The sequence below is a fragment of the Nerophis lumbriciformis genome, linkage group LG24, assembly GCF_033978685.3.
Source record: "Nerophis lumbriciformis linkage group LG24, RoL_Nlum_v2.1, whole genome shotgun sequence".
NCBI lineage: Eukaryota > Metazoa > Chordata > Actinopteri > Syngnathiformes > Syngnathidae > Nerophis > Nerophis lumbriciformis.
The window spans coordinates 17,042,415-17,069,719 of NC_084571.2; the positions used below are offsets into that span (position 1 = coordinate 17,042,415).

Genomic DNA, 27,305 nt, shown 5'->3' on the forward strand with positions numbered 1-27,305 from the left:
GCAGTGCCTGGGGAATCTGTGGTGGGCTCTCCTATTTCTGTGGCTGAGGTTGCTGAGGTAGTTAAAAAGCTCCTCGGTGGCAAGGCCCCGGGGGTGGATGAGAAACGCCCGGAGTTCCTTAAGGCTCTGGATGCTGTGGGGATGTCTTGGTTGACAAGATTCTGCAGCATCGCGTTGACATCGGGGGCGGTACCTCTAGATTGGCAGACCGGGGTGGTGGTTCCTGTCTTTAAGAAGGGGAACCAGAGGGTGTGTTCCAACTATCGTGGGATCACCATCCTCAGCCTTCCCGGTAAGGTCTATTCAGGTGTACTGGAGAGGAGACTACACCGGATAGTCGAACCTCGGATTCAGGAGGAACAGTGTGGTTTCCGTCCTGGTCGTTGAACTGTGGACCAGCTCTATACTCTCGGCAGGGTCCTTGAGGTTGCATGGGAGTTTTCCCAACCTGTCTGCATGTGCTTTGTGGACTTGGAGAAGGCATTCGACCGTGTCCCTTGGGAAGTCCTGTGGGGAGTGCTCAGAGAGTATGGGGTATCGGACTGTCTGATTGTGGCGGTCCGCTCCCTGTACGATCAGTGTCAGAGCTTGGTCCGCAAGATGGACACGTTTCCAGTGAGGGTTGGACACCACCAAGGCTGCCCTTTGTCACCGATTCTGTTCATAACTTTTATTGACAGAATTTCTAGGCGCAGTCAGGGCGTTGAGGGGATCTGGTTTGGTGGCTGCAGGATTAGGTCTCTGCTTTTTGCAGATGATGTGATCCTGATGGCTTCACCTGGCCAGGATCTTCAGCTCTCACTGGATCGGTTCGCAGCCGAGTGTGAAACAACTCAAGTCTTGCCCGGAAAAGGGTGGAGTGCCATCTCCGGGTTGGGGAGGAGACCCTGCCCCAAGTGAAGGAGTTCAAGTACCTCAGAGTCTTGTTCACGAGTGAGGGAAGAGTGGATCGTGAGATCAACAGGCAGATCGGTGCGGCGCCTTCAGTCATGCGGACGCTGTATCGATCTGTTGTGGTGAAGAAGGAGCTGAGCCGGAAGGCAAAGCTCTCAATTTACCGGTCGATCTACATTCCAATCCTCACCTATGGTCATGAGCTTTGGGTTATGACCGAAAGGACAAGATCACGGGTACAAGCGGCCGAAATGAGTTTCCTCCGCATGGTATCTCCCTTAGAGATAGCGTGAGAAGATCTGTCATCCGGGAGGAGCTCAAAGTAAAGTCGCTGCTCCTCCACATGGAGAGGAGCCAGATGAGGTGGTTCGGGCATCTGGTCAGGATGCCACCCGAACGCCTTCCTAGGGACGTGTTTAAGGCACGTCCGACCAGTAGGAGGCCACGGGGAAGACCCAGGACACCTTGGGAAGACTATGTTTCTCGGCAGGCCTGGGAACGCCTCGGGATCCCCGGAGAAGAGCTGGACGAAGTGGCTGGGGAGAGGAAAGTCTGGTCTTCCCTTCTTAGGCTGTTGCCCCCGCGACCCGACATCGGATAAGCGGAACAAGATGGACGGATGGTAGAAACCTACAGTATGGATGTAGAAACTTACCGTATGATGTAGAAACTTACAGTATGGATGTAGAAACATACTGTGTAGATGTAGAAACATACGGTATGGATGTAGAAACTTACAGTATGGATGTAGAAATGTACAGTATGGATGTATAAGCTTCAGAGGTGGGTAGAGTAGCCAGAAATTGTACTCAAGTAAGAGTACTGTTACTTTAGAGATTTATTACTCAAGTAAAAGTAAGGAGTAGTCACCCAAATATTTACTTGAGTAAAAGTAAAAAGTATGTTGTGAAAAAACTACTCAAGTACTGAGTAACTGATGAGTAACATACACACACATATCATATATAAATATATATATATATATATATATATATATATATATATATATATATATATATATATATATATATATATATATATAATATGTATGTGTGGGAAAAAAATCACAAGACTATTTCATCTCTACAAGCCTGTTTCATGAGGGGGGGTACCCTCAATCATCAGGAGATTTTAATGGGAGCATTCGCATACCATGGTTTATATAGGGCACAGAGTGGGTGGGTACAGGCTGGCGTAGGGGCGTGGTGATTGGCTCATGTGTTACCTAGGAGGTGTTTCCGTCTATGGCGGCATGCTGTTACAATTTCGCTGCGCTTGTTGAGGGATGACAGGTCTGGACGGTAAATAATAAACAGTTTCTCTTTCAAGCATAGGTTGCATCTTTTATTACCACTATTGTAAGGTGTGCTGGATGCAAGAATTTGCCATGTTATTGAATATTCAACATTATTGTCTTTGAGGTCCCAAATGTGTTTGCTGAGTTCTGTGGTATTCCGCAGGTTTTGGTTCCTGAAAGAAGCCTTGTGATTGTTCCATCTGGTTTTGAATTCTCCCTCGGTTAATCCTACATATGTGTCGGATGTGTTAATGTCCTTGCGTATTACCTTAGATTGGTAGACAATTGATGTTTGTAAGCACCCCCCGTTGAGAGGGCAATCAGGTTTCTTTCGACAGTTACAGCCTTTGTTGGTTTTGGAGTCGCTCTGTCCGGGGGCCGACGGCTCATTTGCAATTGTTTTGTTGTGGTTTGAGATGATTTGTCGTATATTGTTCATGCAGCTGTAGCTCAATTTAATGTTGTTCTTGTTGAATACTTTTCTTAGGGTGTTGTCTTTGGGAAAGTGTTTGTCAATCAGATTGAGGAATTTGTGTCCAATGTTAGTTGAGACGTTTTTGCTGTATGGGGGGTTGTACCAGATGATGTCGTTTCGTTTTCTGTTCTTTTTTGGCTGGTTTCCTGGCGTGGGTTCATAGGTGAGGGTGAAATTGTATCCGCTTTCATCAAGGGCTTTTTGGTACGGGGGGGTTGCTTGGTCAAATTCAGCTTTGCTAGATGACAGCATCGATAGCCTTTTATTAATTCCGGTAGGTATTCTTTTCGTGGTGGTGGGTGGGTGGTTGCTGTCATGGTGCACGTATTGGAGTGTTGTGTTGGGTTTCGTGAATGGTTGGTAGCTGTTATTTCTCAGGTTGAAAGTGACGTCAAGGAAGTTGACGGTTTGCTTGTTGGCTTCAATCGTGATCCGTAGGCCGTTCTCTTTGAAAATTTGGCATATGCGCTTCTTGGTATTCTCGACACACTGCCAGTCCGTCATCACGGTAAATACCAAGGTTCAGATTGAGGCTAGCGAGCTGGGAGAGGAGGAAACTCCCAACGAGTTCACACGTTTCTGCTCCGTCAAAACTTCCCATAGTGACGTCAAATGTTGCATTGTTCTTTTTTTGCCATGGTGTACTGTTGTGGATGAGAATGAGACGGAACACTTCCTAAGAAGGATGCGGTGGAAAGCACATTTTTTCCTCCACCCTGAAACAAAAGGAACGCAAAAGAAAACTTACAGATTCAAATCTACCAAGAACCCACCCACAGTTGAGGAACTAAAGGATTTTGAGAACGATATGCTCAAAATGATACAATCAGTCAAATTCAAGCCAATCCGCAACCCACTCCTCACCAAGCTGAAAAATGACAAGGAGCGGACATTGAGGACAGGGTGGACGCCACAGCCAACAAGGAAGCCTTCATCACATTGAAGGACCACAAACCCAACTTCGCAAATAACCCAACATGCCGACTAATAAACCCAACTAAATCTGAAATAGGAAAAATCAGCAAAATAATCCTGGACAGAGTCAACACAAAAATCAAGGACAAAACACCACTCAACCAATGGAGAAATACAGCAGCAGTAATCAAATGGTTCAACAACATCCAAGACAAACAACAGCACAACTTTATCTCCTTTGATATCGAAGAATTTTACCCTTCCATCACGCAAGACCTACTGACTCAAGCACTAGACTTCGCCTCAGACTACGACTCAATCACAGGCAACGAAAGAAACATCATCATCCATGCAAAAAACTCCATTCTCATCCACAACAGTACACCATGGCAAAAAAAGAACAATGCAACATTTGACGTCACTATGGGAAGTTTTGACGGAGCAGAAACGTGTGAACTCGTTGGGAGTTTCCTCCTCTCCCAGCTCGCTAGCCTCAATCTGAACCTTGGTATTTACCGTGATGACGGACTGGCAGTGTGTCGAGAATACCAAGAAGCGCATATGCCAAATTTTCAAAGAGAACGGCCTACGGATCACGATTGAAGCCAACAAGCAAACCGTCAACTTCCTTGACGTCACTTTCAACCTGAGAAATAACAGCTACCAACCATTCACGAAACCCAACACAACACTCCAATACGTGCACCATGACAGCAACCACCCACCCACCACCACGAAAAGAATACCTACCGGAATTAATAAAAGGCTATCGATGCTGTCATCTAGCAAAGCTGAATTTGACCAAGCAACCCCCCCGTACCAAAAAGCCCTTGATGAAAGCGGATACAATTTCACCCTCACCTATGAACCCACGCCAGGAAACCAGCCAAAAAAGAACAGAAAACGAAACGACATCATCTGGTACAACCCCCCATACAGCAAAAACGTCTCAACTAACATTGGACACAAATTCCTCAATCTGATTGACAAACACTTTCCCAAAGACAACACCCTAAGAAAAGTATTCAACAAGAACAACATTAAATTGAGCTACAGCTGCATGAACAATATACGACAAATCATCTCAAACCACAACAAAACAATTGCAAATGAGCCGTCGGCCCCCGGACAGAGCGACTCCAAAACCAACAAAGGCTGTAACTGTCGAAAGAAACCTGATTGCCCTCTCAACGGGGGGTGCTTACAAACATCAATTGTCTACCAATCTAAGGTAATACGCAAGGACATTAACACATCTGACACATATGTAGGATTAACCGAGGGAGAATTCAAAACCAGATGGAACAATCACAAGGCTTCTTTCAGGAACCAAAACCTGCGGAATACCACAGAACTCAGCAAACACATTTGGGACCTCAAAGACAATAATGTTGAATATTCAATAACATGGCAAATTATTGCATCCAGCACACCTTACAATAGTGGTAATAAAAGATGCAACCTATGCTTGAAAGAGAAACTGTTTATTATTTACCGTCTAGACCTGTCATCCCTCAACAAGCGCAGCGAAATTGTAACAGCATGCCGCCATAGACGGAAACACCTCCTAGGTAACACATGAGCCAATCACCACGCCCCTACGCCAGCCTGTACCCACCCACTCTGTGCCCTATATAAACCATGGTATGCGAATGCTCCCATTAAAATCTCCTGATGATTGAGGGTACCCCCCCTCATGAAACAGGCTTGTAGAGATGAAATAGTCTTGTGATTTTTTTCCCACACATACATATATTGCGCTCTACTACGGTATCGAGCACTATTTTTTGGATAACCTTATTAAGACATATATATATATATATATATATATATATATATATATATATATATATATATATATATATATATATATATATATATATATATATGTATATATATATATATATATATATAAATACATTGATATATACAGTATATCATTTATATTTATTTATTTTGCCATTTTTGTTTACATGTTAAAGGTGTTTTAATGAATATACATGCATGTTTAACACATATAGATTCCTTTCTTTCATGAAGACAAGAATACAAGTTGGTGTATTTCCTGATTCTGATGACTTGCATTGATTGTAATCAGACAGTAGTGCTGATAACGGCCACGTTTTCAAATGGAGGAGAAAAAAAGTTCCTCCTTTCTGTCTAATACCACATGAAAGTGGTTGGTTTTTGGCATCTAATTTGTCCAGCTTCCATATTCGTTTTTATACACTTTACAAGAAATACATTGGCGGCAAACTCCGTAGCTTGCTAGCTTGTTTGCGCTGGCTTTCGGAGACTCTTTATTTTGAAAGCGCATGCGCGATAGAGCGGCACTTTTATTGTGAAGACAGGAACTGTGTAGTCAGTCTTTAGGCTTTTGACGGGATGTACGGTTGAAATAAAAAAGGGTCTTTTTTCCTTCACAATTTTGATTGATTGATTGGAACTTTTATTAGTAGATTGTACAGTATATATTCCGTACAATTGACCACTAAATGGTAACACCCCAATAAGTTTTTCAACTTGTTTAAGTCAGGTCATGTGACCCTCTGTTTGGTCCAACGTCACCAGTGACTGCATCTGATTGGTGGAACGGAGTGAACGTCACCAGTGACTGCATCTGATTGGTGAAACGCAGGCACTATGAAGGTCTGTCTGACAGATCAAAACAAACAAAGCGTGCATTAACAGATCGATAAAAATTAGTAGCGAGTAGCGAGCTGAATGTAGATAAAAGTAGCGGAGTAAAAGTAGCGTTTCTTCTCTATAAATATACTCAAGTAAAAGTAAAAGTATGTTGCATTAAAACTACTCTTAGAAGTACAATTTATCCCAAAAGTTACTCAAGTAGATGTAACGGAGTAAATGTAGCGCGTTACTACCCACCTCTGATAAGCTTACAGTATGATTGTAGGAACGTACAGTATAGATGTATAAACTTACAGTATGGATGTATAAACTTACAGTATGGATGTAGAAACTTACAGTATGGATGTAGAAATGTACAGTTCGGATGTATAAATGTACTGTATAGATGTAGAAACGTACGGTATGGATGTAGAAACTTACAGCATGGATGTAGAAACTTACTGTATATATGTAGAAATGTACAGTATGGCTGTAGAAACATACAGTATGGATGTAGAAATGTACAGTATGGATGTAGAAACTTACAATATGGATGTAGAAACGTACAGTATGGATGTAGAAACTTACAGTATGGTTGTAGGAATGTACAGTATAGATGTAGAAACTTACAGTATGGATGTATAAACTTACAGTATGGTTGTAGGAATGTACAGTATAGATGTAGAAACTTACAGTATGGTTGTAGGAATGTACAGTATAGATGTAGGAACTTACAGTATGGATGTAGAAACGTACTGTATGGATATAGAAACGTACTGTATGGATATAGAAACATACAGTATGGCTGTAGAAACTTATAGTATGGATGTAGAAACGTACTGTATTGATATAGAAATGTACAGTATGGATGTAGAAACGTACTGTATAGATATAGAAACGTACAGTATGGATGTAGAAACGTACAGTATGGATGTTGAATTGCACATTATGGATGTAGAAACGTACTGTATAGATATAGAAACGTACAGTATGGATGTAGAAACGTACTGTATAGATATAGAAACATACAGAATGGATGTAGAAACGTACAGTATTGATATAGAAACGTACAGTATGGATGTAGAAACTTATAGTATGGATGTAGAAACGTACTGTATTGATATAGAAATGTACAGTATGGATGTAGAAACGTACTGTATAGATATAGAAACGTACAGTATGGATGTAGAAACGTACAGTATGGATGTTGAATTGCACATTATGGATGTAGAAACGTACTGTATAGATATAGAAACGTACAGTATGGATGTAGAAACGTACTGTATAGATATAGAAACATACAGAATGGATGTAGAAACGTACAGTATTGATATAGAAACGTACAGTATGGATGTAGAAACTTATAGTATGGATGTAGAAGGAGGGAGACAAATGGTCGTCACGTCAACACTTAACATTGTGTTACTTTTGTGTGACTTTGTGTTGTGCAGAAAAAGAAGGTTCCTGACAAACAGTTGGTCCAAAGACAGATGCCCATCTTTATTAAGGACAACATCAAATTCAGGAGAACGTAAGTTTCTGTACTCAAAAGATGGCAAATTTTAGATGCTGTATGTAAATGTGTCTATAAGTATATACCTATTTAAATATACTCAGGCGTAAAAATGTGTGTGTGTGTGTGTGTGTGTGTGTGTGTGTGTGTGTGTGTGTGTGTGTGTGTGTGTGTGTGTGTGTGTGTGTGTGTGTGTGTGTGTGTGTGTATGTGCGCGCGCGCGCGCGTTAATTAAAGTGTCTTTTTTACAACAACATTGCAAAATGAGGCTGCTTTAAAAAGTACTTGAATTGATGTCGACAAAGTTTATCAGGCTGACTGACTAAAATGATCGTTGAAGTTAGTTTTCACACAACTTCATCTCAGCTAGCTAGCAAGGTAGAAGCTATCACTCTTAGTGAGGCTGAGAGAACATCCTTCTTCCCAATGTCCCACATCATGTCTTTAATAATAATAACAGCAATACATCATGGTTTTAATAATAATAACAATAATACATCATGTCTTTAATAATAATAACAATAATACATCATGGTTTTAATAATAATAACAATAATACATCATGTCTTTAATAATAATAACAATAATACATCATGTCTTTCATAATCATTTCAGAATAACATACAATAAACAACATACCATAATAACATACAATAAACAACACAACAGAATAACATACAATAAAGAACACAATAGAATAACATACAATAAACAACACAACAGAATAATATACAATAAACAACACAACAGAATAACATACAATAAACAACACAACAGAATAACATACAATATACAACAAAACAGAATAACATACAATAAACAACACAATAGAATAACATACAATAAACAACACAACAGAATAACATACAATAAACAACACAACAGAATAACATACAATAAACAACACAATAGATGAACATACAATAAACAACACAATAGAATAAAGGTGAGTGAGACAGAGTAGGCTTTAAATGCTGGTGTGTCACAGATGTAAGAACTTTGCAAAATGACTTCATGTTTTGAAAAAGAAGAGGAAATGTTCTCACACTTTACATGTTAGCATGTGATTGTGAGTGACCCACTTTACATGTTAGCATGTGTTTGTGAGTGACCCACGTTACATGTTAGCATGTTGTAGAGGTTGCCCTCTCGCGGGTTCTTCAGACCACCACACACTGCCAGGAGAGCCCGGAATTCTGGGTATAACACTGTTTTATTTTTCCTCAAATAGTGAAAAGTCTTTTGCTTTTCAGCAAAGTGTCTTTTCTGCGTCTGTGTCTCTCAGCAGCACCTCCAACTCCCACTACTCGTCTCATCACAGCCTCTGCTAATAAAGGCGACAGGTGATTAGATAACAAGGACCACCTGGGCCATCTACGCACCTGTCGCTGTCTTCGAGGCCGGTCCTGACACACCCCTGTTCCGCGGCAGACCCGCAGGCCACGCCCCCCTCCACATACCTCCACCGCCAGACGCAGGCCGGGAAGCCGTCCGGCCGGGCCTACTCCCCCCGTGAGGGAGCGGGAGAGGAAGTCAGCCACGGCCATCTGCGCCACCGGTCTGTGGATCACTCTGAAATTGTAGGGTTGTAAAGCTAGATACCAAAGGGTGATCCGCGCGTTGGCATCCTTCATGCGGTGAAGCCACTGGTCCGAGCAGAGGCTGAATGAGTGCCCCAGTAGGTAGTACCGGAGGGCACCAACCGCCCACCAGATGGCCAGGCACTCCCTCTCCACGGTGCTGTACCTCGCCTCCCGATCGGAGAGCTCCCGGCTAATGTACAGAATGGGGCGGTCGACGTCCCCGACCTGCTGGGACAGAACAGCTCCCAGCCCTTTGCCCGACGCGTCAGCCTGCAGACAAAACGGGAGACAAAAATCAGGCATGTGCAGGACCGGCTCCTCGCAGAGGGACTTTTTCACACTCTCAAATGCCTGCTGGCACTGCTCCGTCCACTGGACCAGATCTGGAGCACCCTTTTGGGTGAGGTCAGTTAGTGGGCTGGTCAGGTCCACAAACCGGGAGATAAACCTCTGGTAGTAACCTGCCAGACCCAAAAACTGCCTCAACTCTTTTTTCGTCTTGAGGATTGGGCAGGCTGCAATTGCTGCTGTTTTATCTACTTGCGGGTGCACCTGCCCTCCTCCCAAGTGGTACCCCAAATACTGTACTTCTCTCCGGCCAACTGCACACTTCGTCGGGTTGGCGGTGAGCCCCGTCTGCCTTAGGGACTCGAGCACCGCCCCCACCTGCCGCATGTGTTCTCCCAGCCGCCACTCTGGATGATGACGTCATCCAGATAGGCGGCCGCGTATGCAGCGTGAGGACGCAGCACCAGGTCTATGAGGTGCTGGAACGTGGCGGGCGCACCGAACATGCCGAATGGAAGTGTCACGCATTGGTACAATCCTTCCGGAGTGGAAAATTATGTTTTTTCCTTGGACTCTGGTGACAAGGGAATCTGCCAGTAGCCCTTGGTCAAATCCAGTGTCGTGAAAAAACGAGCAGTGCCCAGCCGATCCTGGAGCTCGTCGACCCGGGGCATTGGGTAGGCGTCAAAACGTGACACCTCATTTACCTTGCGGTAATCCACACAGAACCACACAGACCCATCCTTCTTCCCTACCAGAACAATGGGGCTGCACCATGCACTGTGTGATTCTTCTATTACCCCTAACTCCAGCATGGATTTTAATACCTCCCGAACCACTTTGCGTTTGTGTTTGGGGAGCCTGGAGGGCCGAGACTGCACCGTAACCACACTGGTCTCAATGTGATGTTGGATGAGGTTCATGCGGCCGGGCCGAGGGTAGAACACATCAGAAAAGCGCTGCTGCAGCTTGGCAACATCTGCTTTCTGCGCTAATGTGAGCTGATTATCACAGAGGAAGGGGGAGCGCGGGGCAAATCTCTGGCCTGAACTCCTCCTCCTCCTCGACCACCGTCACCATGGAAACAGGCTCCGTCTCCCTCCATGCCTTCAGGAGGTTAAGATGGTAAATTTGAGTGTCTCCGCCCCGATCCGAGCGCTGGACCTCATAATCCACATCGCTCACTTGCCGTGTGACCACAAAGGGTCCTTGCCACCTGGCGAGTAATTTCGAGCTGGATGTTGGAAGTAACACAAGCACTTTTTCTCCTGCTGAAAATGTCCTTAGCTGTGTCCCTCTGTTATAAAAAGCGCTGCTGACGTTCCTGAGCCCGGAGCAAATTCTCACGTGACAATTGCCCCACCGTGTGGAGTTTTGCTCGCAGGTCCATGACATATTGATTTTCATTTTTGCTGGGGCTTGGACCCTCCTCCCAGCTTTCTTTAACTTTGTCCAAAACCCCACGCGGCTTCCTGCCGTATAATAATTCAAAAGGGGAAAACCCAGTGGAGGCCTGGGGTATCTCCCGGATTGCAAACAGTAGGGGCTCCAACCATTTATCTAAATTTGGTTTGTCCTTGTGCGCAAACTTACGGATCATGGTTTTCAGCATCTTATTCAGCCGCTCCACCAGCCCGTCAGTTTGCGGGTGGTATACGCAGATTCGGATCGCCTTAATTCCCAATAATCCGTATAGTTCCTTTATCGTGCGTGACATAAAGGACGTGCCCTGGTCAGTCAGAATCTCTTTCGGGATTCCGACTCGGGAGATTAAAAGGAAACAGCGCTTGCGCTACACTCTTTGCAGAGATGGAGCGCAGCGGCACTGCTTCGGGATAACGAGTTGCGTAATCCACCAGGACTAGCGCAAAACAATATTCTCGTGTGCTCGGGTGGAATGATCCGATGAGGTCCATGCCATACCTTTCAAATGGGACCTCCATGAGTGGTAGTGTGCGCAAGAGTGCCTTGGGGGTGGCCGCCGGATTGACCAGCTGGCAGTCCGGGCAGGCAGCACACCAGCGGCGCATGTCTGCCCGGATGCCCGGCCAATAGAATCGGACCATTACCCGATTGAGTGTCTTAACATACCCCATGTGGCCAGCCATAGGGTTGACGTGCGCTGCCTGGAAAATCATTTCCCGACGGCGTTTCGGCACCAACAACTGGGTGATTTCTTCTCCTGTCTGAGTGTCACGACTCACTCGGTATAATCTATAGAATAGAATAGAATAGAAAGTACTTTATTGATCCCTGGGGGAAATTCAGCACCACAGTTTGCTCACAATAGACAATAATAATAATAAATAATATAATATATATTATATATATAATATATAAATAATATAAATATATTCTACATATAGTCTACATTTAAGTGCAGTCAAGGAACATATGCATTATACAGTCTGATGGCTGTCGGTATGAAGGACCTTCTGTGTCGTTCCGTGTTGCATTTAGGGAGTCTGAGCCTTCCACTGAACGTGCTCATTTACTCTGCAAGGTCCGAGTGTAGTGGGTGGGAGGTGTTCTCCATAATGGCTAGGAGCTTTGCTAGACTTCTCTCTGACACCACCGCCAGAGTGTCTAGCTCCACTCCCACCACGTTACTGGCCTTCTCTACCAACTTGTCCAGTCTGTTTGCATTTCTCGCTCTCAGTCCGCTTCCTCAGCAGGCCACGGCGTACAAGAAGATGCCCACCACCACCGGAGAACATCTTCATCATCTTTGTACAGACGTTGAAGGATCCTAGCCTCCTGAGGAAGTAGAGGCGGCTCTGTCCCTTCTTGTAGAGTGCCTCAGCGTGTTTTGACCCATTCAGCTTGTTGTCGATGTGTACACCGAGGTATTTATAATCCTCAACCATGTCACATCGACCCCCCTGATGGAAAGAGGGGTCGCCAGAGTACTCCTCCTCCTTCCCAGGTCCACAACCAGCTCCTTCTTTCCATACCATGTGACAAAGTCCTCCACCAGTGCACTGTATTCCTCATCATCACCATCCTCAATACACCCCACTATCGCAGAGTTATCAGAAAACTTCTGAAGGTGGAAGGACTCTGAGTGATAGTGGAAATCGGTGGTGTAGATGGTGAAGAGGAAGGGGGAGAGGACTGTGCCCTGCGGGGCCCCGGTGTTGCTGACCAGCCCGTCAGACACACAGTCCTGCAGTCGCATGTACTATCGTCTGTCAGTCAGGTAATCAACAACCCAGGACACCAAGGGGGCCTCCACCTGCATCGTCTCCAACTTCACACCCAGTAGCCCAGGCCGTATGGTATTGAAAGCACTGGAGAAGTCAAAAAACATGACCCTCACACTGCTCGCAGGCTTGTCTAGGTGGGTGTGGGCTCGGTTCAGCAGGTAGATGACTGCGTCCTTCACTCCCAGTCGTCACTGGCAGCTGCAGCGTTAGCAGGGGGGGGGGGGGGGGGGGGGGGGGGGGGGGGGTGTATACTGCGGAATCTCCCTGGGCAAATAATATGGTCTGAGTCCTACAGCTAACATCTCTATATTCAGGTCACAGTGGCGCTCTTTTATTGTGATATGACCGGGATGACAATATTTCTTATTAATAAACAAAGCAAGTCCCCTCCTTTCCGCTTGCCGTTTGTTCGGTCCCGTTCAGTGCGCACCATTTGAAACCCGTTTATAGAGACGTTACTATCCGAAACATCGTCCTGCAGCCACGTCTCAGTAAAACACATTAGGCTACACTCACGATATTCTTTCTGACTAGCGGCAAGCACCGACAACTCATCCATTTTATTTGCCAGAGACCGCACGTTACCCATGACGACGGAAGGAAGATATGGTTTATATCTCCTTCTCTCCCTCCTCGTTTCAGCCCTCTTCTGTCTCGAGCGTCTCCCTTTCCCTCGACAGCCACGAACACCTCCATTAGTCCTTTTTAGCTCCTCCGAGATCTGGTTAGTTAGCGCCGAGTTCGTTAGCTGGATGCTAATAACTGGTGCCGCTAACAACTGTTCCCTGATGTAGATGAAAGAGCCTCTCCACTGTTGTCCGTCTGAGCTCTTCAGTAGTGTCCCCACCGTCAGTAGGACGAACAAAACTCTTCTAAACTGCATGTTTAGAAGGGTACGACTAGATAGAAAGTAAATGTAGAGTAAATGTAAAAATATAAAAAAAAGTACAAAGCGAACAAAAACAAAAGACAAATACGGAGCGAACTGCAGCAGCGGCCGTCTAGATCGACGCATGCGCACGACTCACTCGGTATAATCTATCCCTAATAATGGCAAAATGAGGGTATACCTGCGCTGTTCCCGGGCGCACCAGCTGACCATCGATGGAAACCCGGGACTGCTTGAGGGGGAAATCTTCCGTACGGTGCCGGCGGGGGCTTCGCGGGAAGTCCCCCCGGCCCCTCTTCGGCAGTGTTGGATGAACCTGCTTCGCCGCTGAGAACCGCACGGATATTCCCCTTTCCTACGGGCCGTGAACGCACCCCTACACATTGTGTCACTAGATGGTTAAACCCCGGTCAATTTGTACCCAAAATTACGGGGTGCGTAAGGTGCGCACTTACAGCAACCTTGACACTATTTATTTTTTTATTACACCAAATTTCTACTGGCACCACAGGGTACTCGTGCACATCCTCATGAACACATTTAATTTCACCCGTGTTGCCTGCCTCAAAGCCCCGGATCGAACCAGGTTCTGGTGGATCATGGACTGCCCGCAGCCCGAATCCACCATCGCTCGGTGTGTACTCCCTTGTATCCTTACAGGCATACAGTACGTCTCACCCGGGCCGGGGGAGGGCGCCGGAGGGCCGGCAACCCGGCAACCCGGCAACCCGGATCACCTGCCCCACCCCCACACGTGGAGGTCCTTGATGCACGCGATCGGGCTGCCCACGCCTCCAGCACGCCTGCCCAGGCGTTTGAGGGGCCGTCTGCGCAGGAAGCACTGTATTCGCAGCAGCCGTGACCTGCGAGGAAGCACACACAAAAGAGACAACTGCGCGGCGCCCTGGAACCAACGGCGCTGCCTCCTCCCTCTGCGCGCTCGCTCTGCGCGGTGTTGGTGCTGGCCGCTCGGCTGCCTCCACGGTCGTCTCCCTTTGCGCCTCGCGGTGCACCGACAGGTGGTCCTCGGCAAGCGTCACTGCTGCGGCCAGGTCTTGGGGCCGGTGCGCTGGGATCGCCTCCAAGAACTGCTCCGTGACCAGCCGCTTCATCACCTGATCGTCGCCCTCTCTTGGCTGCAGCCAACGTTTCGCCGCGTCCCGTAGCTGCTGCCCGAGCACGAACGGGCGGTCCTCTGTCCCCAGACGCAGCGCCCGGAACCGGCGTCGGTGGTCCTTGGCGGTGCAACCGGTCCGGTCCAGCACTGTCCTCCTCAGGTCCGGGAAGTGCACGAGGCAAGGCCGCCGGTAGGCTAAGCGCCGCTCGTTGTGCCTCCCCGGCCAGCAGCGGCAAGAGGCGCACTCCCCACTCCTCTTTCGGCCACGCACATGCCTCCGCCGTGGCCACAAAAATGTCTATGAAGGCATGGGGGTCCTCTTCTTCCTTCATGCGCTGCATGGAGACGGTCGCTGATATTGGCGGTGCCACTCCGATCCGGAGGGATGTACACTCCGATGAAGATTACAGAAGTAAACTCCCTTGGCAAATAATATGGTCAAATTCACGGGACAAGCGGTAGAAAATGGATGGATGGATGAATTCCAACAGCCAAAAGTTCAATGTCTGGCATTCAAACACTCCTTTACAGTAACATGTCCAGGATTACACCACCTCTCCTTTACCAAGATGGCAATCCCACCGCCTTTCTTCTTACTGCTCAGGAGTGTGTCTATCCACCCGTGAGGTTGTGAAGCCGGGTAGAGACGCGCTGTGGTCCGACGTGTAGCCAAGTCTACGTAAAGCACATGATACTGCACACAGCGTACTCCTTTTGAGTTCGGACAAGCCCGAACAATTCGTCCATTTTATTCGCCAAAGACTGCACGTTCCCCATGAGGACCGAGTGAATTGCAGGCTTAAATTTCCTTCTCCGCTCCTCCATCTTTGTGCCACGGCACCATGGCGCTTTTTCCATTGTTCCATGGGAATGTCCTCCCCATAGCGCTGGCAAGGAGAATGCAAACAGCTCCTGGCGTGTGTAAACAAACAAACAGCTCCTGGCGTGTGTAAACAAACAAACAAACAAACAGCTCCTGGCCTGTGTAAACAAACAAACAAACTGCTCCTGGTGTGTGTAAACAAACAAACAAACAGCTCCTGGCCTGTGTAAACAAACAAACAAATAGCTCCTGGTGTGTGTAAACAAACAAACTGCTCCTGGCATGTATAAACAAACAAACAGCTCCTGGCGTGTGTAAACAAACAAACAAACAGCTCCTGACGTGTGTAAACAAACAAACAAACAGCTCCTGGCATGTGTAAACAAACAAACAGCTCCTGGCATGTGTAAACAAACAAACAGCTAATGGCTTGTGTAAAAAAAACGAACAAACAAACTGCTCCTGATGTGTGTAAACAAACAAACAAACAAGCAGCTCCTGGCTTGTGTAAACAAACAAACAAACTGCTCCTAATTTGTGTAAACAAACAAACAAACTGCTACTGAGGTGTGTAAACAAACAAACAAACAAACAGCTCCTGGCATGTGTAGACAAACAAACAAACAGCTCCTGGCATGTGTAGACAAACAAACAAACATCTCCTGGCATGTGTAAACAAACAAACAGACAGCTCCTGACATGTGTAAACAAAAAAACTAGCAAACAGCTCCTGGCGTGTGTAAACAAACACAACTGGCTAATCAACTGATCAAAGCCAAACACAAAATGGCCCGAAAAGAAAAGAAAAAGTAACAAAAACACACAAAGGGGCCAAAGAACCATAATTAGTTGTTTATGGAAAAGATAAGTGATAAGAAAAGCAAGAAAAGTTGAGAAAAAATAAAGTCAAATGAAGGATGTCAAAGGAGCTACTGTGATGTGCTTCCACACAAAAAATGACGTTACTTGGGAACACTGACCATGTTAGCACTTCAATATTTGGGAAGACTGACCATGTTAGCACTTCAATACTTGGGAAGACTGACCATGTTAGCACTTCAATACTTGGGAACACTGACCGTGTTAGCACTTCAATACTTTGAGAACACTGACCATATTAGCACTTAAATACTTGGGAAGACTGACCATATTAGCACTTCAATACTTGGTAAGACTGACCATGCTAGCACTTCAATACTAGGGTACACTGACCATGTTAGCACTTCAATACTTGGGAAGACTGAACATGTTAGCACTTCAATACTAGGGAACACTGATCATGTTAGCACTTCAATACTTGGTAAGACTGACCATGTTAGCACTTCAATACTTGGGAACACTGACCATGTTAGCACTTCAATACTTTGGGAACACTGACCATGTTAGCACTTAAATACTTGGGAAGACTGACCATATTAGCACTTCAATACTTGGTAAGACTGACCATGTTAGCACTTCAATACTAGGGAACACTGACCATGTTAGCACTTCAATACTTGGGAAGACTGAACATGTTAGCACTTCAATACTAGGGAACACTGACCATGTTAGCACTTCAATACTTGGGAAGACTGACCGTATTAGCACTTCAATACTTGGTAAGACTGACCATGTTAGCACTTCAATACTTGGTAACACTGACCATGTTAGCACTTCAATACTTTGGGAACACTGACCATGTTAGCACTTAAATACTTGGGAAGACTGACCATATTAGCACTTCAATACTTGGCAAGACTGACCATGTTAGCACTTCAATACTAGGGAACACTGACCATGTTAGCACTTCAATACTTGGGAAGACTGAACATGTTAGCACTTCAATACTAGGGAACACTGACCATATTAGCACTTCAATACTTGGGAAGACTGACCATATTAGCACTTCAATACTTGGTAAGACTGACCATGTTAGCACTTCAATACTTGGGAACACTGACCATGTTAGCACTTCAATACTTGGTAAGACTGACCATGTTAGCACTTCAATACTTGGGAACACTGACCATGTTAGCACTTCAATACTTTGGGAACACTGACCATGTTAGCACTTAAATACTTGGGAAGACTGACCATATTAGCACTTCAATACTTGGTAAGACTGACCATGTTAGCACTTCAATACTAGGGAACACTGACCATGTTAGCACTTCAATACTTGGGAAGACTGAACATGTTAGCACTTCAATACTAGGGAACACTGACCATGTTAGCACTTCAATACTTGGGAAGACTGACCGTGTTAGCACTTCAATACTTGGTAAGACTGACCATGTTAGCACTTCAATACTTGGGAACACTGACCATGTTAGCACTTCAATACTTTGGGAACACTGACCATGTTAACACTTAAATACTTGGGAAGACTGACCATATTAGCACTTCAATACTTGGCAAGACTGACCATGTTAGCACTTCAATACTAGGGAACACTGACCATGTTAGCACTTCAATACTTGGGAAGACTGAACATGTTAGCACTTCAATACTAGGGAACACTGACCATATTAGCACTTCAATACTTGGGAAGACTGACCATATTAGCACTTCAATACTTGGTAAGACTGACCATGTTAGCACTTCAATACTTGGGAACACTGACCATGTTAGCACTTCAATACTTGGTAAGACTGACCATGCTAGCACTTCAATACTAGGGAACACTGACCATGTTAGCACTTCAATACTTGGGAAGACTGAACATGTTAGCACTTCAATACTAGGGAACACTGATCATGTTAGCACTTCAATACTTGGTAAGACTGACCATGTTAGCACTTCAATACTTGGGAACACTGACCATGTTAGCACTTCAATACTTTGGGAACACTGACCATGTTAGCACTTAAATACTTGGGAAGACTGACCATATTAGCACTTCAATACTTGGTAAGACTGACCATGTTAGCACTTCAATACTAGGGAACACTGACCATGTTAGCACTTCAATACTTGGGAAGACTGAACATGTTAGCACTTCAATACTAGGGAACACTGACCATGTTAGCACTTCAATACTTGGGAAGACTGACCGTATTAGCACTTCAATACTTGGTAAGACTGACCATGTTAGCACTTCAATACTTGGTAACACTGACCATGTTAGCACTTCAATACTTTGGGAACACTGACCATGTTAGCACTTAAATACTTGGGAAGACTGACCATATTAGCACTTCAATACTTGGCAAGACTGACCATGTTAGCACTTCAATACTAGGGAACACTGACCATGTTAGCACTTCAATACTTGGGAAGACTGAACATGTTAGCACTTCAATACTAGGGAACACTGACCATATTAGCACTTCAATACTTGGGAAGACTGACCATATTAGCACTTCAATACTTGGTAAGACTGACCATGTTAGCACTTCAATACTTGGGAACACTGACCATGTTAGCACTTCAATACTTGGTAAGACTGACCATGTTAGCACTTCAATACTTTGGGAACACTGACCATGTTAGCACTTAAATACTTGGGAAGACTGACCATATTAGCACTTCAATACTTGGTAAGACTGACCATGTTAGCACTTCAATACTAGGGAACACTGACCATGTTAGCACTTCAATACTTGGGAAGACTGAACATGTTAGCACTTCAATACTAGGGAACACTGACCATGTTAGCACTTCAATACTTGGGAAGACTGACCGTATTAGCACTTCAATATTTGGTAAGACTGACCATGTTAGCACTTCAATACTTGGGAACACTGACCATGTTAGCACTTCAATACTTTGGGAACACTGACCATGTTAACACTTAAATACTTGGGAAGACTGACCATATTAGCACTTCAATACTTGGCAAGACTGACCATGTTAGCACTTCAATACTAGGGAACACTGACCATGTTAGCACTTCAATACTTGGGAAGACTGAACATGTTAGCACTTCAATACTAGGGAACACTGACCATATTAGCACTTCAATACTTGGGAAGACTGACCATATTAGCACTTCAATACTTGGTAAGACTGACCATGTTAGTACTTCAATACTTGGGAACACTGACCATGTTAGCACTTCAATACTTGGTAAGACTGACCATGTTAGCACTTCAATACTAGGGAACACTGACCATATTAGCACTTAAATACTTGGGAACATTGACCATGTTAGCACTTCAATACTGGACATGTTACGATTAAAGGTTGGTAAGTATGAATATCATCATCATTTGTAATGTAGGTGTCAGGGTACATCGAGAGGAGCCAGATGAGGTGGTTCGGGCATCTGGTCAGGATGCCACCCGATCGCCTCCCTAGGGAGGTGTTTAGGGCACGTCCGACCGGTAGGAGGCCACGGGGAAGACCCAGGACACGTTGGGAAGACTATGTCTCCCGGCTGGCCTGGGAACGCATCGGGATCCCCCGGGAAGAGCTGGACGAAGTGGCTGGGGAGAGGGAGGTCTGGGCTTCCCTGCTTAGGCTGCTGCCCCCGCGACCCGACCTCGGATAAGCGGAAGAAGATGGATGGATGGATGGTGTCAGGGTAGTTTTAATGCAACATACTTTGAGTATTTTAGTGACAAAGAAAGGCTTCTTTTACTCCCTTACATTTATTTCTATGCCACTTATTTAACATCCATCCATTTTCTACCGCTTGTCCCTTTTGGGGTTGCGGGGGTGCTGGAGCCTATCTCAGCTGCATTCGGGCGGAAGGCGAATACACCCTGGACAAGTCGCCATCTCATCACAGGGCCAACACAGATAGACAGACATTCACATTCACACACAAGGGACCATTTAGTGTTGCCAATCAACCTCTATTCAGTTATTTCACATCTATTCATTGTCAGCGAGCCTTTTCTTCTTCTTCTTCTTCTGTCACATGACTCTGCATCTGTGACCTTTGACCAATCAAACGCAGCCTGACAGTCATGTGACCCATGCAAGGTGAACACAGGTGAGGTGGTGAGGGGCAGGTGCAGGTAAATAGTTGTGTTCCCAAAGAAGACACTTTAATGACAGCAGCTGAACGTGTGTGTGTGTGTGTGTGTGTGTGTGTGTGTGTGTGTGTGTGTGTGTGTGTGTGTGTGTGTGTGTGTGTGTGAGTGATGCTAATAACACATCCAAACGTGTGTGTGTGATGAAGCTAACAACACATTCAAACATGTTGTGTGCATGATGATGCTAACAACATATTCAAACATGTTCTGTGTGTGTGATGCTGCTAACAACACATCCAAACATGTTGTGTGCATGATGATGCTAACAACACATCCAAACATGTTCTGTGTGTGTGATGCTGCTAACAACATATTCAAACATCTTGTGTGTGTGATGATGCTAACAACACATCCAAACATGTTGTTTGTGTGATGATGCTAACAACACGTTCAAACATGTTGTGTGTGTGATGGTGTTCGAACATGTGTGTGTGTGTGTGATGATGCTAACAACACATCCAAACATGTTGCGTGTTTGATGATGCTAACACATCCAAACATGTTGTGTGTGTGATGATGCTAACAACACATTCAAACGTTGTGTGTGTGATGATGCTAACAACACATCCAATCATGTTGTGTGTGTGATGATGCTAACAACACATCCAAACATGTTGTGTATGTGTGATGATGCTAACAACAGATTCAAACATGTTGTGAACATGTGTGTGTGATGATGCTAACAACACATTCAAACATGTTGTGTGTGTGTGTGTGTGTGTGTGTGTGATGATGCTAACAACACATTCAAACATTTTGTTTGTGTAATGATGCTAACAACACATCCAAACATGTTTGTGTGATGATACTAACAACACGTTCAAACATGTTGTGTGTGTGATGGTGTTCAAACATGTGTGTGTGTGTGTGTGATGATGCTAAAAACACATCCAAACATGTGTGTGTGATGATGCTAACACATCCAAACATGTTGTGTGTGTGATGATGCTAACAATACATTCAAACATTTTGTTCGTGTAATGATGCTAACAACACATCCAAACATGTTGTTTGTGTGATGATGCTAACAACACGTTCAAATATGTTGTGTGTGTGATGGTGTTCAAACATGTGTGTGTGTGTGTGTGATGATGCTAACAACACATCCAAACATGTTGTGTGTGTAAAGATGCTAACACATCCAAACATGTTGTGTGTGTGATGATGCTAACAACACATCCAATCATGTTGTGTGTGTGATGATGCTAACAACACATCCAATCATGTTGTGTGTGTGATGATGCTAACAACACATCCAAACATGTTGTGTGTGTGATGATGCTAACAACACATTCAAACGTTGTGTGTGTGATGATGCTAACAACACATCCAATCATGTTGTGTGTGTGATGATGCTAACAACACATTCAAACATGTTGTGTGTGTGTGTGTGTGTGATGATGCTAACAACACATTCAAACATGTTTTGTGTGTGATTATGCTAACAACACATTCAAACATGTTGTGTGTGTGATGATGCTAACAACACATTCAAACGTGTTGTGTGTGTGATGATGCTAACAACACATCCAAACACGTTGTGTGTGTGATGATGCTAACAACACATCCAAACATGTTGTGTGTGTGATGATGCTAACAACAAATTCAAACATGTTGTGTGTGTGATGATGCTAACAATACATTCAAACATGTTGTGTGTGTGATGATGCTAACAACACATCCAAACATGTTGTGTGTGTGATGATGCTAACAACACATCCAAACATGTTGTGTGTGTGATGATGCTAACAACACATCCAAACATGTTCTGTGTGTGTGATGCTGCTAACAACACGTTCAAACACGTTGTGTGTGTGATGGTGTTCAAACGTGTGTGTGTGTGTGTGTGTGTGTGATGATGCTAACAACACATCCAAACATGTTGTGTGTGTGATGATGCTAACAACACATTCAAACATTGTGTGTGTGATGATGCTAACAACACATCCAATCATTTTGTGTGTGTGTGATGATGCTAACAACACATCCAAACATGTTGTGTATGTGTGATGATGCTAACAACACATTCAAACATGTTGTGAACATGTTGTGTGTGTGATGATGCTAACAACACATTCAAACATGTTGTGTGTGTGTGTGATGATGCTAACAACACATTCAATCATGTTGTGTGTGTGATTATGCTAACAACACATTCAAACATGTTGTGTGTGTGATGATGCTAACAACACATTCAAACATGTTGTGTGTGTGATGATGCTAACAACACATCCAAACATGTTGTGTATGTGTGATGCTAACAACACATTCAAACATGTTCTGAACATGTTGTGTGTGTGATGATGCTAACAACACATTCAAGCATGTTGTGTGTGTGTGTGATGATGCTAACAACACATTCAATCATGTTGTGTGTGTGATTATGCTAACAACACATTCAAACATGTTGTGTGTGTGATGATGCTAACAACACATTCAAACATGTTGTGTGTGTGATGATGCTAACAACACATCCAAACACGTTGTGTGTGTGATGATGCTAACAACACATCCAAACATGTTGTGTGTGTGATGATGCTAACAACACATTCAAACATGTTGTGTGTGTGATGATGCTAACAATACATTCAAACATGTTGTGTGTGTGATGATGCGAACAACACATCCAAACACGTTGTGTGTGTGATGATGCTAACAACACATCCAAACATGTTGTGTGTGTGATGATGCTAACAACATGTTCATTATGTTGTGTGTGTGATGATGCTAACAATACATTCAAACATGTTGTGTGTGTGATGATGCGAACAACACATCCAAACACGTTGTGTGTGTGATGATGCTAACAACACATCCAAACATGTTGTGTGTGTGATGATGCTAACAACATGTTCATTATGTTGTGTGTGTGATGATGCTAACAACACATTCAAACATGTTGTGTGTGTGATGATGCTAACAATACATTCAAACATGTTGTGTGTGTGATGGTGCGAACAACACATCCAAACACGTTGTGTGTGTGATGATGCTAACAACACATCCAAACATGTTGTGTGTGTGATGATGCTAACAACATGTTCATTATGTTGTGTGTGTGATGATGCTAACAATACATTCAAACATGTTGTGTGTGTGATGATGCTAACAACATATTCAAACATGTTGTGTGTGTGATGATGCTAACAACACATTCAAACATGTTGTGTGTGTGATGATGCTAGCAACACATTCAAACATGTTGTGTGTGATGATGCTAACAACACATCCAAACACGTTGTATGTGTGATGATGCTAACAACACATCCAAACATGTTGTATGTGTGATGATGCTAACAACATATTCAAACATGTTGTGTGTGTGTGATGATGCTAACAATACATTCAAACATGTTGTGTGTGTGATGATGCTAACAACACATCCAAACACGTTGTGTGTGTGATGATGCTAACAACACATCCAAACATGTTGTGTGTGTGATGATGCTAACAACACATCCAAACATGTTCTGTGTGTGTGATGCTGCTAACAACATATTCAAACATCTTGTGTGTGTGATGATGCTAACAATACATTCAAACATTTTGTTCGTGTGATGATGCTAACAACACATCCAAACATGTTGTTTGTGTATTGATGCTAACAACACGTTCAAACACGTTGTGTGTGTGATGTTGTTCAAACATGTGTGTGTGTGTGTGTGATGATGCTAACAACACATCCAAACATGTTGTGTGTGTGATGATGCTAACAACACATTCAAACGTTGTGTGTGTGATGATGCTAACAACACATCCAATCATTTTGTCTGTGTGTGTGATGATGCGAACAACACATCCAAACATGTTGTGTATGTGTGATGATGCTAACAACACATTCAAACATGTTGTGAACATGTTGTGTGTGTGATGATGCTAACAACACATTCAAACATGTTGTGTGTGTGTGTGTGTGTGTGTGATGATGCTAACAACACATTCAAACATGTTGTGTGTGTGTGATTATGCTAACAACACATTCAAACATGTTGTGTGTGTGTGTGTGTGTGTGTGTGATGATGCTAACAACACATTCAAACATGTTGTGTGTGTGATTATGCTAACAACACATTCAAACATGTTGTGTGTGTGATGATGCTAACAATACATTCAAACATGTTGTGTGTGTGATGATGCGAACAACACATCCAAACACGTTGTGTGTGTGATGATGCTAACAACACATCCAAACATGTTGTGTGTGTGATGATGCTAACAACATATTCAAGCATGTTGTGTGTGTGATGATGCTAACAATACATTCAAACATGTTGTGTGTGTGATGATGCTAACAACATATTCAAACATGTTGTGTGTGTGATGATGCTAACAACACATTCAAACATGTTGTGTGTGTGATGATGCTAGCAACACATTCAAACATGTTGTGCGTGATGATGCTAACAACACATCCAAACACGTTGTGTGTGTGATGATGCTAACAACACATCCAAACATGTTGTGTGTGTGATGATGCTAACAACATATTCAAACATGTTGTGTGTGTGATGATGCTAACAATACATTCAAACATGTTGTGTGTGTGATGATGCTAACAACACATCCAAACACGTTGTGTGTGTGATGATGCTAACAACACATCCAATTATGTTGTGTGTCTGATGATGCTAACAACATATTCAAACATGTTGTGTGTGTGATGATGCTAACAACACATTCAAACATGTGTGTGTGTGATGATGCTAACAACACATTCAAATGTGTGTGTGTGTGATGATGCTAGCAACACATTAAAAAATGTTTTGTGTGTGATGATGCTAACAACACATTCAAACATGTGTGTGTGATGATGCTAATAACACATCCAATCATGTTGTGTGTGTGTGTGTGATGATGCTAACAACACATTCAAACATGTTGTGTGTGTGATGATGCTAACAACACATTCAAACAGGTTGTGTGTGTGATGATGCTAACAACACATCCAAACACGTTGTGTGTGTGATGAGGCTAACAACACATCCAAACATGTTGTGTGTGATGATGCTAACAAATATTCAAACATGTTGTGTGTGTGATGATGCTAACAATACATTCAAACATGTTGTGTGTGTGATGATGTTAACAACACATCCAAACACGTTGTGTGTGTGATGATGCTAACAACACATCCAAACATGTTGTGTGTGATGATGCTAACAACATATTCGAACATGTGTGTGTGATGATGCTAACAACACATTCAAACATTGTGTGTGTGTGTGTGATTATGTTTACAACACATTCAAATGTGTGTGTGTGTGATGATGCTAGCAACACAATCAAACATGTTGTGTGTGTGATGATGCTAACAACACATTCAAACATGTGTGTGTGTGATGATGCTAACAACACATTCAAACATGTTTTGTGTGTGTGATGATGCTAACAACACATTCAAACATGTTGTGTATGTGTGTGATGATGCTAACAACACATTGAAACATTGTGTTTGTGTGTGTGATGATGCTAACAACACATTCAACCATGTTGTGTGTGTGTGATGATGCTAAAAACACATTCAAACATGTTGTGTGTGTGTGATGATGCTAACAACACATTCAAACATGTTGTGTGTGTGATGATGCTAACAACACATTCAAACATGTTGTGTGTGTGTGTGAGGATGCTAACACATTTAAACATGACCTAGCAGTGGAAAGTTGTATTTACCTGTTAGCTTTGAAGTTACTAGCATGACCATCTTCTATTGTGTTCATAAAGAAGATGACATGTCGGCCCCTGGTGTAGGACAGGCACACTGCACTCACAAGGATACTACAACTGTGAATTATTGGAGCAATTAGACTCATGGAGTGCATAGAAACTTACTAAATGTGTAAACATCTTCCATGGTGATCTTCACACCACTCATTCATTACACTTCCTTCTCACTAGAAAACACACTCAACTCTACAGGATTGTTATGTCACACACACACACACACACAGACACACACACAGACAGACAGACAGACACACACGTACACGCACACACACACAGACAGACACACACACACACACACACAGACCCGCATATATGCACGCACACCCACAGAGACAGACACACACACAGACAGACACACACACACTCAGACAGACACACACAGACACACACACACACAACACACAGACAGACACACACACACACACACGCACACACAATCATGCATGCACACACACACACACACACACACACACACACACAATTATGCACACACACTTCTGAAGTGTTCCTGAGCCCATGTGGTGATATCCTTTACACACTGATGTGGCTTTTTGATGCAGTACTGCCTGAGGGATCAAGGTGCGTAATATCGTGGCTTACGTGCAGTGATTTCTCCAGATTCTCAGAACCTTTTGATGATATTACGGAGCGTAGATGGTGAAATCCCTAAATTCCTTGTAATAGCTGGTTGAGAAATGTTGCTCAGGCATTTGTTGACAAAGTGGTGACCCTCACCCCGTCCTTGTTTGTGAATGACTGAGCATTTCATGGAAGCTGCTTTTATACCCAATCATGGCACCCACCTGTTCCCAATTAGCCTGTTCACCTGTGGGATGTTCTAAATAAGTCTTTGATGAGCATTCCTCAACTTTCTCACTCTTTTTTTCCACTTGTGCCAGCTTTTTTGAAACATGTTGCAGGCATCAAATTCCAAATGAGTTAATATTTGCAAAAAATAACAAAGTTTCTCAGTGTGAACATGAAATATC

At 43.8% G+C, this 27,305-nt stretch overlaps 1 protein-coding gene across 3 annotated transcripts in view; it reads left to right on the forward strand.

Annotated features, from left to right (window-relative positions):
- The window catches only part of LOC133620308 (uncharacterized protein C7orf57 homolog), a 72,220-nt gene that overhangs the window by 43,142 nt on the left and 1,773 nt on the right, over window positions 1–27,305 (forward strand). The window contains exons 6-7 of one of the 3 annotated variants that reach the window (XM_061981699.2): window positions 7,661–7,740; window positions 9,008–9,194. The exons of 1 other annotated variant lie outside the window; for it this stretch is intronic. In XM_061981699.2, the coding sequence (XP_061837683.1) occupies window positions 7,661–7,740; window positions 9,008–9,053 (126 nt within the window). In that variant the 3' untranslated portion in view covers window positions 9,054–9,194. Of the gene's footprint in view, window positions 1–7,660; window positions 7,741–9,007; window positions 9,195–27,305 lie in introns of those variants that run through there. One more of the 3 variants, XM_061981698.2, reaches the window with a different exon arrangement.